At 44.7% G+C, this 13,182-nt stretch overlaps 1 protein-coding gene and 1 pseudogene across 1 annotated transcript; both read left to right on the top strand.

The window, feature by feature from the left end:
- Positions 1 to 2,385: 2,385 nt before the first annotated feature.
- LOC119328759 lies at positions 2,386 to 6,092 on the top strand. The gene is made up of 12 exons (XM_037601735.1): positions 2,386 to 2,824; positions 3,178 to 3,242; positions 3,363 to 3,441; positions 3,610 to 3,628; positions 3,727 to 3,846; positions 4,592 to 4,661; positions 4,755 to 4,798; positions 4,986 to 5,027; positions 5,118 to 5,177; positions 5,286 to 5,353; positions 5,522 to 5,579; positions 5,668 to 6,092. The coding sequence occupies exons 1-12, from the start codon at positions 2,523 to 2,525 to the stop codon at positions 5,776 to 5,778; spliced, it is 1,038 nt and encodes a 345-aa protein (XP_037457632.1). The 5' UTR covers positions 2,386 to 2,522; the 3' UTR covers positions 5,779 to 6,092.
- Positions 6,093 to 10,536: 4,444 nt separating this feature from the next.
- On the top strand, positions 10,537 to 11,085 carry LOC119332929 (annotated as a pseudogene).
- The last annotated feature ends 2,097 nt before the right edge of the window (positions 11,086 to 13,182 follow it).

The raw sequence follows: 13,182 nt of genomic DNA, 5'->3' as shown, positions 1-13,182 counted from the left end.
CCGACGCTATAAATCCCTGCCCCTTCCCCAAACTCTAAGTCATCCCTGCCACCACACATTTCACTAAATCGGTCAGAATTAGACCCTAAATAGCTGCTACCGCTCAATTGGCCATTGTCGTCGTCCGAGTCGTCGCTGTCGCCCGATTCACCATCGTTGCCGTCCCAAATCACCATAGAGAGGAGGTTACCTATGCACTAGTACACATACTCGTTCCAGCACCTCCCAGCCATCGTCGTGCCGGTCGATTTTGTCGAGCTTGGATGATGATGAGGAGGTATAGGAAAAGGTGGCGAAGAGCGAGGCATAAGGGGCTGATGCCAAGGCCGAGGATGAGCCAGACATGGAGGAAGAGTATGTCACCCCGACCACATCCACATCCTCTTGTGGGAGGAGGTAGAGCGTGAGTACGAGAAGGCCATCGTGGAGAAGGAGAAGCATCGGGCGGTGGAAGGAGGCTGCCCGGCTCTCCGCCGACACGTAGGTGATGGAGGTTCAGCTCGCCTGTGAGCGCTCCATCACCAATGAGCGGGAGGTGCTTAGCCGTGACTCAACATTTCTTAGCCATGACGGATCGAGAGCGGGACGCTCTCTTCGTCGAGATCGGCACCAATGACTACGTTGATGCACCGGTGCCATGGCGTGACACCCACAATAGCGAGGCGTCGCGCTCCGGCAAGCCGTCGGTGATCAATCTCGAATCCGAAGAGGATTAGTGTGTTTTAGTTTTTAATTTAGTTTGGTTTAGCTCTAAGTAAGCTTTATCAAGTTTAATTTTGGATTACGATGTATATTTATGAAGTATTATGTATAATTAAGCACTATCTGTTCTTTAAACTAGTTTCTATTTGAGTTCCGTATGAGATGTTTGTGCGCAATTTCGTTTTTGAGTAGTTAAGTTTGATGGTTTGCTTAGCTCCACAAAAAAAGATTAACTCCTGAAAATTGAAGAGTTAAATTTTGGGAGTTTTATTTGTGATGCCCTTACATGTGAGGAAGTGGAGTTTGGTTTCTGTTCTGAAACTATAAGAACCAATGCATCACAACATTTGATCCACATGTGCTATTTAGAGGGTCCACGCCCCATGTTTAAAAAAAGGTTCACGCCCCAAGTATTCCTTACTTAGTGGCGATTCTACCCAACACATTATGCTATATTACTATGCTTGTTTACCATCAATACTGATTGGAGAGTCGCTAACAAAATAAATACAAGGAATGCATGAAGTTAATTATAATATGCTATTCCCGCAATAAAAAACCATTTAGGTAGGTAAGTCAAGCTTAGTTAATTACCATCAAAGAAAGTGTTGTTAACATAATCTAGTGTATTTTTTAAAATCTAGTGTTCTGTAGCAGTATAATGGTTGCATAGAGTAAGTTATTTTTTAACAAATGGCCAAGGATCATGCTAGCTATAGAGCAGTGGACACACATGCTTGGAGACTCACAAATCACCCTTAATAATTAGTTTAAAGTTTGAGAGAAATGAGTTGCATCTTCCACACCTCAAAATACAACCCTAACTAACTGTAGTGCTCATAAGTTGTGTACCTTTGGTATCATACTTGCTACATGCTTTCATTTTCTTGTCATGTTTCTTGGTGTGTGCTAGGCTCTATATATAACCTCTCATATTTGGTAGTTGATGTTTGCAAGATCCACTTAAATCTCTGATTGCTTACTCGGAAATTGGAATGCAACTTTCATCGACCACATATCATCTATTAAGCTAGGGTGAAATTGTTGTTTCGTCATGGCATCGATGTAGATATTAGAGGAAACTAACCTGCTCACACACTACCTTCAGTCCCATGACTGATATCTTCAATGGGTTTTCAATACCTTGAAGCAGGAGGGCCATACATATACTTTATTTTCATAGGATTGGTTCTCACACATGCGAAGTCTTGTAATCAATACCTGGAATTAAGTTAATTAACTGGCTTTTCTGCACAACCAAAAGGGGCTAGCCGGGATGAAGAGATGGCATCGAGCTTGCTCAACGTGCGCCAATGCCAAAGAAGATGTGCCGATGTACCAAGAACTAAGCGATAGACAAGTTTTAATACTTAGCCTTAGCCTTCTTGCAAAAAAGAAAAAAGAAATAGTAGCCAGCCGGGCAAAAGTATCAACCGGTTGATCCATATCATAGCAATCAAGGTGTAGTGTCAGCAAAATGTGCATAATGTTGAATTGGATCATTTCAAGATGAGTTTGTCGAGATATTTTGTTTCTGAAAAAAAAAATCCTAATTTCATATTATTAAAAAAAAAAAGATGCAATTAAATAAAGGAAAATAACACTACGTCTCACAATATAAAATTGTCTTTCGACGTATAGGAGTACAATACAAGGAGGCGAGCTACCCAGTGAGCCAGCGGAAGTTCGTGGAGGGATATCTTTCTCCCGTTCGAGCAGCTCCCTCAGCTACACTCCACGCCCCTCCCTGTCCACTCGCGCCAGCGGCAGCCTCCGTCTCCCGCTCCGCTCGCATCGCCCCGCGCGCGCGGGTAAATTAAATGGCCACGGCGGCGCTCCGCTTCCCGCCGTTCCTCTCCTCACGCGCGGTGCCTACCACCACCGCCGCCACCTGCACGCGGAAGACGGCGTCAGCCACCCTCAGGGTCGCCGCGCAGCCCGAATCCGCCCCCGTCTCTGCCCCCGCCTCCACCTCCGAAGAACGGCCGGAGTTCTCGCCGCCGGCAGGGTTCGCGCCTCCGGTGCCCAAGCGCTTCGCGGTCAAGGATGGCCAGCTCGCCAGCGTCGCCGGCGCGGCCCTCGCCCTGCCTTTCCGCCTCGGCACCGGCCTCTTCGTCCTAGGGTGGGTTCGTCTCCTCCAATCAATCCTCCCCCAGTTGGGCTAATAAAGATGCAAATCTGTTTCGTTTCACCCGCCAAATTGAGCACCACAGTGGAATCTCGGTGTATTCATCTGTCTCTGCTTCGATGTTATCCAAATGAGCTGCTGCTTCAGTAATTAGCACTGTGTAGTTTACTTTGATGTCAATTAATTAGCAATGCTTGGTTACTTTGGTGTCAATGATTCGAGAACATTAGCTCAGCGCCGTCGCGCAAAGAAGTGTGAATTGGTACATTTTGAAGATTACGTCTCACATTGAGCTGTATTCATGTCTTGTGGTTGGTTTCTCATTTGTGCGATCCTGTGATGTGCAGATACTCGGTATCACTAGTCTCCGCGGATAAAATACCCTCAGACCAATACTCTCTGGAATTTCTAGGTGAATTTCTCTAATTCCCCATTTTTGCTAGCTAAGATCATTTTATTTTACTTGTTCGGTGCCTATTGTTTTTCAATTTAAAGGAGTAATGCACAAATACATTTGTTCCTTATTTATAAGGTCTAAAGGTTAAGGAGACCTCAAAGATAGATCAGTGCCGTCGACCAGAAAAACCTATTGAGATGTACGAGTTTGAAGGGTACGAGCTTTCTTTCAGTTGGGATTCATATCTTTCCTATGAAAAAATAACACTCCCTGCGTATTTATAATTGGGCCTACTTTTTTATATATACCAAGGGCTAATATTTTCCTCTGCTTCTGATTTTCTTTGTTTCAATTGTTGGCGTATTCTGGCTAAAACTTTCAGCTGTCCATTTTGTCGAAAGGTGAATGTCCTTTTAGTTTGCTGCATCTGCATTGTGTAGCTGTCATTTTCGATGTTTGGAAAATCTTGGCGTTTATGGTTGCCATGTAAAATTTTCAGGTGAGAGAGATGGTATCCGTCTTGGACCTTGATGTTTTATTTTACCCCTGTCCTCAAAAGGGGCCAACATTTCGTCCCAAGGTTTTAGAGATGGGTGGGAAAAAACAGTTCCCTTACATGGTATGCAAGAATTCCTCACCAGTTCTATGTTTTGTTAGGTTATATGTGATCGCTACCATTTCCAATTTTACATATCTTTCTAATGTAGTTTCTGAATTATGTTTGACAAACAAGCATGATCCCAGCAGAATCACCAATAACTAATACTCACTATGTTCCAAAATGTAAGAAGTTCTTGGTTTATTCTAAGTCAATCTTCTTCATGTTTGACCAATTTTATAGAGAATTGTACTAAGATCTACATTCTACAACATCAAATTAGTATCACTAAATCCATTATGAGATATTTTTATATATTATACTCACTTGGTGTTGTACTGTTGTGAATGTTGATGTATTTTTCTATAAATTTTGTGGAACTTGATACAGATTGACTTAGGACAAAGATAGAACTTCTTAGATTTTGTAACAGAGGGGGTATTAATATTTCTGAACTTCTTGTTTCCTGGCAAGATGGGGTTTTTGTCATATTGTTGCAGTCTTATGCTGCAATGCAATGTGTTTTGTGATTCATTAGTAAACAGACATCTTATGATTTGCCATTCTGTTGCAGTTCTCTGCTGCAATGTGTTTTTGCCATTAATTGGTAAGAAGACATCGGGTGTTTTGTCATGTTGTTGCAGTCTTCTGCTTGCAATGTGTTTTGCAGTTATTAGTCAAAATCGCTAGTTCTTCTATGTTGCCTAAAAAGAATGCTATGTGAAAGCAAAATTATATCTTCATTTAAGATAATCATATGTTGTAGGTGGATCCAAACACCGGAGTTGCCATGTATGAATCAGATGCCATTATAAAATACCTTGCGGACACATACGGTTTGTATCTCATCATTTATTTTACCAGACCTTGCTTCCCCTGTTCCTGACAGGGTCCTTCCTGTTGGCTCCTTCCCTGTGTTTGTCTTTCAGGTGATGGAACTGTCCCGATTATGCTATCACTTGGTCTATTTACGGTAAGTAACTAAGTGTTCCATAATCCAAAAGTATAGGCTATGTTCAGAAGCACATTGCCTTTGATTTATATGCGATCTTTATTTGTCATATGTTCATGATTTTGTTACCGTTTGACTTGAGTATGACGGTTCATTATTAGTAGTAATCAGTTGTGCAAAAGTTGATGCTTTGTGGCTTATTTTGTAGACAATAACTGCAGGGCTTGCTATGATTTGGCGTGTATGGAAGGTAGATTGCCAGTAAACCATATAAGCATGTATACAGTGTGTGACCTCTGAAAGTGTTTGCTCAAATCAGGCTGACCCATTTTGTTTGCAGGGATCTTCCTACACTGTTTCAAAGCTTCCACCCCAGCCGATAGAGATCTGGGCATACGAGGTCTAATTCTTCTCTTCTGCCTATCCATAGCATCTGGGGTCATTATTTTCTTGTCGTTCTCGTGTGCTACCAGTTCCAGAACCTGACCAGTACATGTTTTATCATCAGGGATCTCCTTTCTGTAAATTAGCACGAGAGGCCCTTGTTGAATTGGAGTTGCCACACTTGCTACACAGGTACTCGACACTGGAAACTTCACAACGCATCTGTAAATAGATAGCTAAATGCTCTGCCATCATAACATCTACTACTTATGTATGGCATAAGTGCAGTCTCTTGTTGACACAATACATCTTTGTAGCATCAAAAAATACTGGAATTAACTTTACTATTTTTTGATGCAGCTGTGCTCGTGGCAGCCCCAAGCGACAGGAAATTTTCAAGAAACATGGCATTTTCCAGGTCTGGAACCTTGTGATTCATGCTGATGCTAAACCTTTGCATTCGCATGGCCTAGTAGTGTGTGACATTTCTCGTATTGTCATTGCAGGCGCCTTATATTGAGGATCCTAACACGGGGGTGAAGATGTTCGAAAGCGCTGAGATCATAGAGTACCTAAGGGCAACATATTCCCTGTATCCTCAGTACCAAAATCTCTGAAGTGTCGATATATAGTATGAGTTTAGAATAAATTCTTTACAATAAACCGCTGAGTCGCAAATGCAATGTAACAGTTGTATTCATCCACTTGCTATAGATGGTGACTTGGGGTTATATGGTAGAGAAGGAAGAAACGGGCCAAGTATTCTCGAGTACCGTCAATTGTCACCCTTGAGATTTTTTATGGTGGTGCGAAACCATGTGGAGATGAAATTTTGTAGCATGGGGAACATGTTGGATTTATGATGCAAAGGAAGACATATGTAATGTGTAAAATCATACATATGCAAATAAGGTAGTATTCCCTCCGTTTTTAAATATCGTTTTTAAATATAAGACCTTTCAGAGATTTCAATACAAACTACATATAGATGTATATAGATGCATTTTAGAGTGTAGATTCACACATTTTTTTGCTTTGTATGTAGTCTATATTGGAATCTCTAAAAGGTCTTATATTTAGGAACGAAGGGAGTAGAAATTAGAAATACTTATTTCTTTGCAGAGAGAAACTAGAAATACTTCTTTCGTAGAGAAACTAGAAATACTTCTTTTGTAGAGAAACTAGAAATACTTTGAAGAGATGAGCTCCATAAATTACAGTGAAAAATGCTGAATGTTTTATTGGAAAAGGGAAATAGAGGTTAGGCAATACTCGAGCCCAACATTATACTGTGAAGTTGCAATCTAATAACAAGTAAGATCAACAAATAATTGGGGGGTGACATGACAAAATTATCAACAAATAATTTGAAATGCCAAAACGTCATATATTTAGGAACAGCGGGAGTATATGGTAACACAAGATAAAACTAGCCGCACAAATGCGCGAGCCCTATGGCCACACTGCAAATTATTAATTTGACAAGTATGATAGTTTTGCACTATGTACAACTTACTACTCGCTAACTCCGCCTATGTTGTCTCAACATAGCCAGTCCCAAGCCGGGTAAAGGAGGAGGGTTGTGATAGGCTTGGTGAGCCAACTTTAAAACTCAGCCACTCTTATGGAGATGAAACCCAAAAGATTTTCGTTGGGGCGTAACCCTCTCAGCGACGCGCTACATCGGAACCCGGGTGTGGTGGAAAATGGGCAAGGGTCGGGCCGTCACCCCCAAGGGGGTGCGCTGTATCTTGATCCAGATACGGTGGCAAGTGAGCGAGAATCGGGTCGTCGCATCCTTAGTGGCGCGCTACATCGGCGCCCGGATGTAGTGGAAAATGAGCAAGGGTCTTCGCATTTGACTCGACGAGTGCGAAGGGTAAGGAAGCTAGCCGAGCCTAGGAGGATTCGCTTAGGTAGCTAGAACGTAGGGTCTCTGACAGGGAAGCTTCGGGAGCTAGTTGATGCAGCAGTGAGGAGAGGTGTTGATCTCCTTTGCGTCTAAGAAACCAAATGGAGAGGACAGAAGGCGAAGGAGGTGGAGGATACCGGCTTCAAGTTGTGGTACACGGAGACGGCTGCAAACAGAAATTGCGTAGGCATCTTGATCAATAAGAGCCTCAAGTATGGAGTGGTAGACGTCAAGAGACGTGGGGACCGGATTAACCTGGTCAAGCTAGTAGTTGAGGACTTGGTTCTCAATGTTATCGGCGTGTATGCCCCGCAAGTAGGCCACAGTGAGAACACCAATAGGGAGTTCTGGGAAGGCATGGAAGACGTGGTTAAGGGCGTAGCGATTGGTGAGAAGCTCTTCATAGGAGGAGACCTCAATGGCCACGTGGGTACATCTAACACATGTTTTGAAGGGGCGCATGGGGGCTTTGGCTATGGCATCAGGAATCAAGAAGGAGAAGATGTCTTAAGCTTTGCTCTAGCCTACAACATGATTGTAGCTAACACCCTCTTTAGAAAGAGAGAATCACATCTGGTGAATTTTAGTAGTGGCCAACACTCTAGCCAGATTGATTTCATTCTCTCGAGAAGAGAAGATAGGCGTGCGTGCCTAGACTGTAAGGTGATACCTGGAGAGAGTGTTGTACCCCAGCATAAGCTGGTGGTTGCTGACTTCCGCTTTTGGATTCGTGTCCAGCGGGATAAGCGTGCCAAAGTCGCTAGAACGAAGTGGTGGAAGCTCAAGGAGGAGGTAGCTCAGGCGTTCAAGGAGAGGGTCATTAAGGAGGGCCCTTGGGAGGAAGGAGGGGATGCAGACAATGTGTGGATGAAGATGGCGACTTGCATTCGTAAGATGGCCTCGGAGGAGTTTGGAGTGTCCAGGGGAAGGAGAAGCGAAGATAAGGATACCTAGTGGTGGAATGATGATGTCCAGAAGGCGATTAAAGAGAAAAAAGATTGCTTCAGACGCCTATACATGGATAAGAGTGCAGACAACATAGAGAAGTACAAGATGGCGAAGAAGGCCGCAAAGCGAGTTGTTGGTGAAGTAAGGGGTCGGGCTTATGAGGACCTCTACCAATGGTTAGGCACGAAGGAAGGCGAAATGGACATCTATAAGATGGCCAAGATCCGAGAGAGGAAGACGAGGGATATTGGCCAAGTCAAATGCATCAAGGACGGAGCAGACCAACTCTTGGTGAAGGACGAGGAGATTAAGCATAGATGGTGGGAGTACTTCAACAAGTTGTTCAATGGGGAGAATGAGAGTTCTACCATTGAACTGGACGACTCCTTTGATGAGACCAACATGCGTTTTGTGCGGTGAATCCAGGAGTCTGAGGTCAAGGAGGCTTTAAAAAGGATGAAAGGAGGCAAGGCGATGGGCCCTGATTGTATCCCATTGAGGTGTGAAAAGGTCTCAGGGACATAGCGATAGTATAGCTAACCAAACTTTTCAACCTCATTTTTCGAGCAAACAAGATGCTAGAAGAATGGAGACGGAGTATATTAGTACCAATCTTTAAGAACAAGGGGGATGTTCAGATTTGTACTAATAACCGTGAAATTAAGCTGATGAGCCATACAATGAAGCTATGGGAGAGAGTCATTGAGCACTGCTTAAGAAGAATGACCAGCGTGACCAAAACTTAGTTTGGTTTCATGCCTGGGAGGTCGACCATGGAAGCCATTTTCTTGGTACGACAACTTATGGAGAGATATAGGGAGCAAAAGAAGGACTTGCATATGGTGTTCATTGACTTGGAGAAGGCCTATGATAAGATACCGCGTAATGTCATGTGGTGGGCCTTGGAGAAACACAAAGTCCCAGCAAAGTACATTACCCTCATCAAGGACATGTACGATAATGTTGTGACAAGTGTTCGAACAAGTGATGTCGATACTGATGACTTTCCAATTAAGATAGGACTGCATCAAGGGTCAGCTTTGAGCCCTTATCTTTTTGCATTAGTGATGGATGAGGTCACAAGGGATATACAAGGAGATATCCCATGGTGTATACTCTTTGCGGATGATGTGGTGCTAGTTGACGATAGTCAGACGGGGGTAAATAGGAAGTTAGAGTTATGGAGACAAACCTTGGAATCGAAAGGGTTTAGGCTTAGTAGAACTAAAACCGAGTACATGATGTGCGGTTTCAGTACTACTAGGTATGAGGAGGAGGAGGTTAGCCTTGATGGCCAGGCGGTACCTTAGAAGGACACCTTTTGGTATTTGGGGTCAATGCTGCAAGAGGATGGGGGTATTGATGAAGATGTGAACTACCGAATCAAAGCCGGATGGATGAAGTGGCGCCAGGCTTCTGGCATTCTCTGTGACAAGAGAGTGCCACAAAAGCTAAATGGCAAGTTCTACAGGACGGTGGTTCGACCTGCAATGTTGTATGGCGCTGAGTGTTGGCCGACTAAAATGCGACATGTTCAACAGTTAGGTGTGGCGGAGATGCGTATGTTGAGATGAATGTGTGGCCACACGAGGAAGGATCGAGTCCGGAATGATGATATACGAGATAGAGTTGGGGTAGCACCAATTGAAGAGAAGCTTGTCCAACATCGTCTGAGATGGTTTGGGCATATTCAGCGCAGGCCTCCAGAAGCTCCAGTGCATAGCGGGCGGCTAAAGCGTGCAGAGAAGGTCAGGAGAGGGCGGGGTAGACCGAATTTGACATGGGAGGAGTCCATTAAGAGAGACCTGAAGGATTGGAGTATCACCAAAGAGCTAGCTGTGGACAGGAGTGCGTGGAACCTTGCTATCCATGTGCCAGAGCCATGAGTTGGTTGCGAGATCTTATGAGTTTCACCTCTAGCCTACCCCAACTTGTTTGGGACTAAAGGCTTTGTTGTTGTTGTTGTTGTTATTGTTGTTGTTGTTGTTGTTGTTGTTATTGTTGTTGTTGTTGTACAACTTACTACTCGCTCCGTCTCGAATTACTTGTTGCAGAAATGGATGTATCTAGATGTATTTTTAGCTCTAGATACACCAATTTCTATCCTTTTCCATGACAAGAAATTCAGGACGAAGGAAGTATATATAAAATCAAGTCTAAGAATGATCATCCATATATTGTGACAGACCACGGACAAATCCTGGCACATGCTACACGGATGATAGATTTTGCGTCATAAGTAATAATCCAATTAGCAATATAGCTCATGAGTTGTACCTGTTATTTGGTGTCATACTTGTGGCATGCTTCCCAAGTTTCTTCAGCGGTATTGAGCTCAATATATACCCTCTCATATTTCACCATATTCACTCATGTTTGCACTATCCAGCCCTCTGCTTATTTAGCCAGGAATTTAAAATTCAAGTTCCCGTACCAACCATCACATTGATGATCTGGGTATCATATCTAGAATATAATTTTTGTTATGTGATGTGACTGCAAGTTGAGATATTAGATGGAACTGAGATATCTAGGCAGTCGCGACCCACCAAAAGTCCTGTTGCCTAGGTTTCTTGCCCCCAGGCTGGATGTTTTTGAGGGCCAACCCAACCGTTTTATTATGTTTAACATGCTGGACAGTGTACCTGGGTGGACAGCCACCATTGCTCTGTGCAATGATGACTTATACGCCCAAGGGTTTCAAAAACACTTTATAGGCGGTGGAACCACTTCAAAATGTTCAATCCTATTGTGCCAAGGTCCACCAAATTGCCCATTGGCCACTATTACCTGGAGCTACTACCTCGGTACGCAAAGGGCACCGCAAGATCACATGAAGAGCTGTACAACCTAGTTCCCTTGGGTAAAGTTGCCATCAGACGCGCATTTAGGACTTTGGCGTACGTCACACCACGCGAGTGGCGGACCTTAGATCTGTGTTGTCACCTTAATAGTCATGTTCTGCGAAGGGCAGTGCTTTGATAAGCTCAACACAAGACTCAAGAATCAGTGGGATAGTCCTGGAGCAATCTACATGCTCCATGATATGGACAGACTGTGTTAAACACACACATCCATAAAAAAAAAACTTTACATTACACTGCATTATGTGTGATCCTAGTATCTTTTTAATCGAAAATCCAGTGTGTGTATAAACTAAATTTGAAGCCTTTTTTTAGAAGTATTTAATCATTTCCATGACATCCAAGTCGCGGAGAAATAAAAATTTGGCTAGTAAGGAGTTGGTCACTACTTGGCTGCCCCCTAGTTCAAAAAACAGATCGGGTGCCCATCGTTTGTGAGTCTTAAGAGCATCTTCAGCCGTTCGCCCCCCTCCCCCCAGGTGGCTTGAAAAATTGTCGTCTGGGGGCGAACCGGCGCTAAAATCGGCTTAGGAAGGATTGGGTTCCCACCGCCGCCCCCAGGCACCAATATCGGCCAATTTCGGCGCAAATTTGCCCACTTTTCAGCCCACTTTCGGCGCAAAATTGGTCCGCTATCGGCGTAAATCGGCCCATATTCGTCATGCCTGGGCGCAAATTCAAGAGAAGCTATTTTTTATCACATAGTTCATCATAGAAAATCAATAGAAATCAAATGGTTCAACAAATAGTTCAGTATAAATTATATAGTTCAACAAATAAAAACTCATATTTCATCACACGTCGAGCTAGGCGTTGCCCTTGAGCCTCCATAGTTGCTCCACCGGATCCTGCTGCAGTTGTTGATGCACCAGTGGGTCTCGGATCTCCTGACGCATATTGAGGAAGGCCGTCCAGGATGCCGGTAGGTGGTGATCAACTTGGGTAAGAGGACCCTGTCTGTAATATGGTTCAGTGTCAAACACTGGCTCTTCCTGCTTGCTCTCGATGATCATGTTGTGCAAGATTACACAACAAGTCATGATCTCCCACATTTGATTTTTTGACCAGGTCTGAGCGGGGTATCGGACAACAGCAAATCGAGATTGGAGCACATCAAATGCTCGCTTGACATCCTTGGCATCCTTCCTGCAAGCCTCCTGAACCTTCGCAAAGTGAGAGTACTTGCCTCCTGGCACAGGGTTTGAGATAGTCTTCACAAATGTGGACCATCTCTGACAGATGACATCTGCTAGGTAGTATCCCTTGCTGTAGTGTCGCCCATTGACCTCGAAGTTCACCGGAGGAGAATGACATTCAACAAGCTTAGCAAAGACAGGGGAGCACTGCAGTACGTTGATGTCGTTGTGAGTTCCTGGTATACCAAAGAAGGAGTGACAAATCCATAGGTCGTGTGTGGCCACTGCCTCAAGTACCATACTGCAACCGCCTTTGGCGCCTTTGTACATCCCCTGCCAAGCAAATGGACAATTTTTCCATTTCCATTGCATGCAATCGATGCTTCCAAGCATCCCAAGAAATTCTCTTGCTGCATTCTGTGCTAGGATCCGAGCAGTGTCTTCAGCATTGGGTGATTGCAAGTATTGCGGTCCAAACACTGCCACCACTGCCCTGCATAACTTGAAGAAACATTCAATGGTCGTGGACTCGGTCATGCGCCCATAGTCTTTGAGTGAATCACTGGGAGCTCCGTATGCAAGCATCCTTATAGATGTCGTGCATTTTCTGGAGTGAGGTGAATCCCAATGTGCCAGTGCAATCCTTCTTGCACTTGAAGTAGCTGTCAAACTCCCGGATTGAATTCACAATCCTGAGGAAGAGCTTTCGGCTCATCCGATAACGGCGCCGAAATACTTTGTCGCCGTGTAGTGGAGCGTCGGCGAAGTAGTCGGAGTAGAGCAAGCAATAGCCTTCCAGTCGATGCCAGTTCTTTGCCTTCAGCCGGCCCGGCGCCGAGCCACCTCACCGTGGCTTTGCATTGCTCGCGAGCAGGCCGACCAGGGCGGCAAGGACCATGAGATGCTCTTCGTCCTGGACGTCAGCATCGGCTTCCTCCTCCAGCAGCGCCGCGAGTGCTTCCTCGTCGTCCGAGTCCATCGCCGAGCGGACAAATTGCCGAACACCGGGCGGGCGTGGTAGGCGCGCAGCCGCCGGTATCCCGCCCTGCACGGCCGGAGCGCCGGAAAGCTCGCCCACGAACGGGGTTGAGGATGCTACGGAGGAACCCTCTCTTTTCCAGCGGGTGAATGGCCTATCTAGCGGATGTGGGGGGTGGTCGG

Source organism: Triticum dicoccoides, chromosome 7A (genome assembly GCF_002162155.2).
Source record: "Triticum dicoccoides isolate Atlit2015 ecotype Zavitan chromosome 7A, WEW_v2.0, whole genome shotgun sequence".
NCBI classification, from domain to species: Eukaryota; Viridiplantae; Streptophyta; class Magnoliopsida; order Poales; family Poaceae; genus Triticum; species Triticum dicoccoides.
The sequence above is the reverse complement of the archived record's forward strand: the minus strand, read 5'-3'. Positions and strand labels throughout refer to the sequence as shown.

What these genes read in the sequence shown, in the direction of transcription:
- LOC119328759 (XM_037601735.1), top strand. Translation starts at nt 2,523, where the DNA reads ATGGCCACGGCGGCGCTCCGCTTCCCGCCGTTCCTCTCCTCACGCGCG. An exon ending in TATCACTTGGTCTATTTACG is followed by an intron (nt 4,799 to 4,985) that starts GTAAGTAACTAA and finishes CTTATTTTGTAG; the next exon opens with ACAATAACTGCAGGGCTTGC. An exon ending in AGAAACATGGCATTTTCCAG is followed by an intron (nt 5,580 to 5,667) that starts GTCTGGAACCTT and finishes TTGTCATTGCAG; the next exon opens with GCGCCTTATATTGAGGATCC.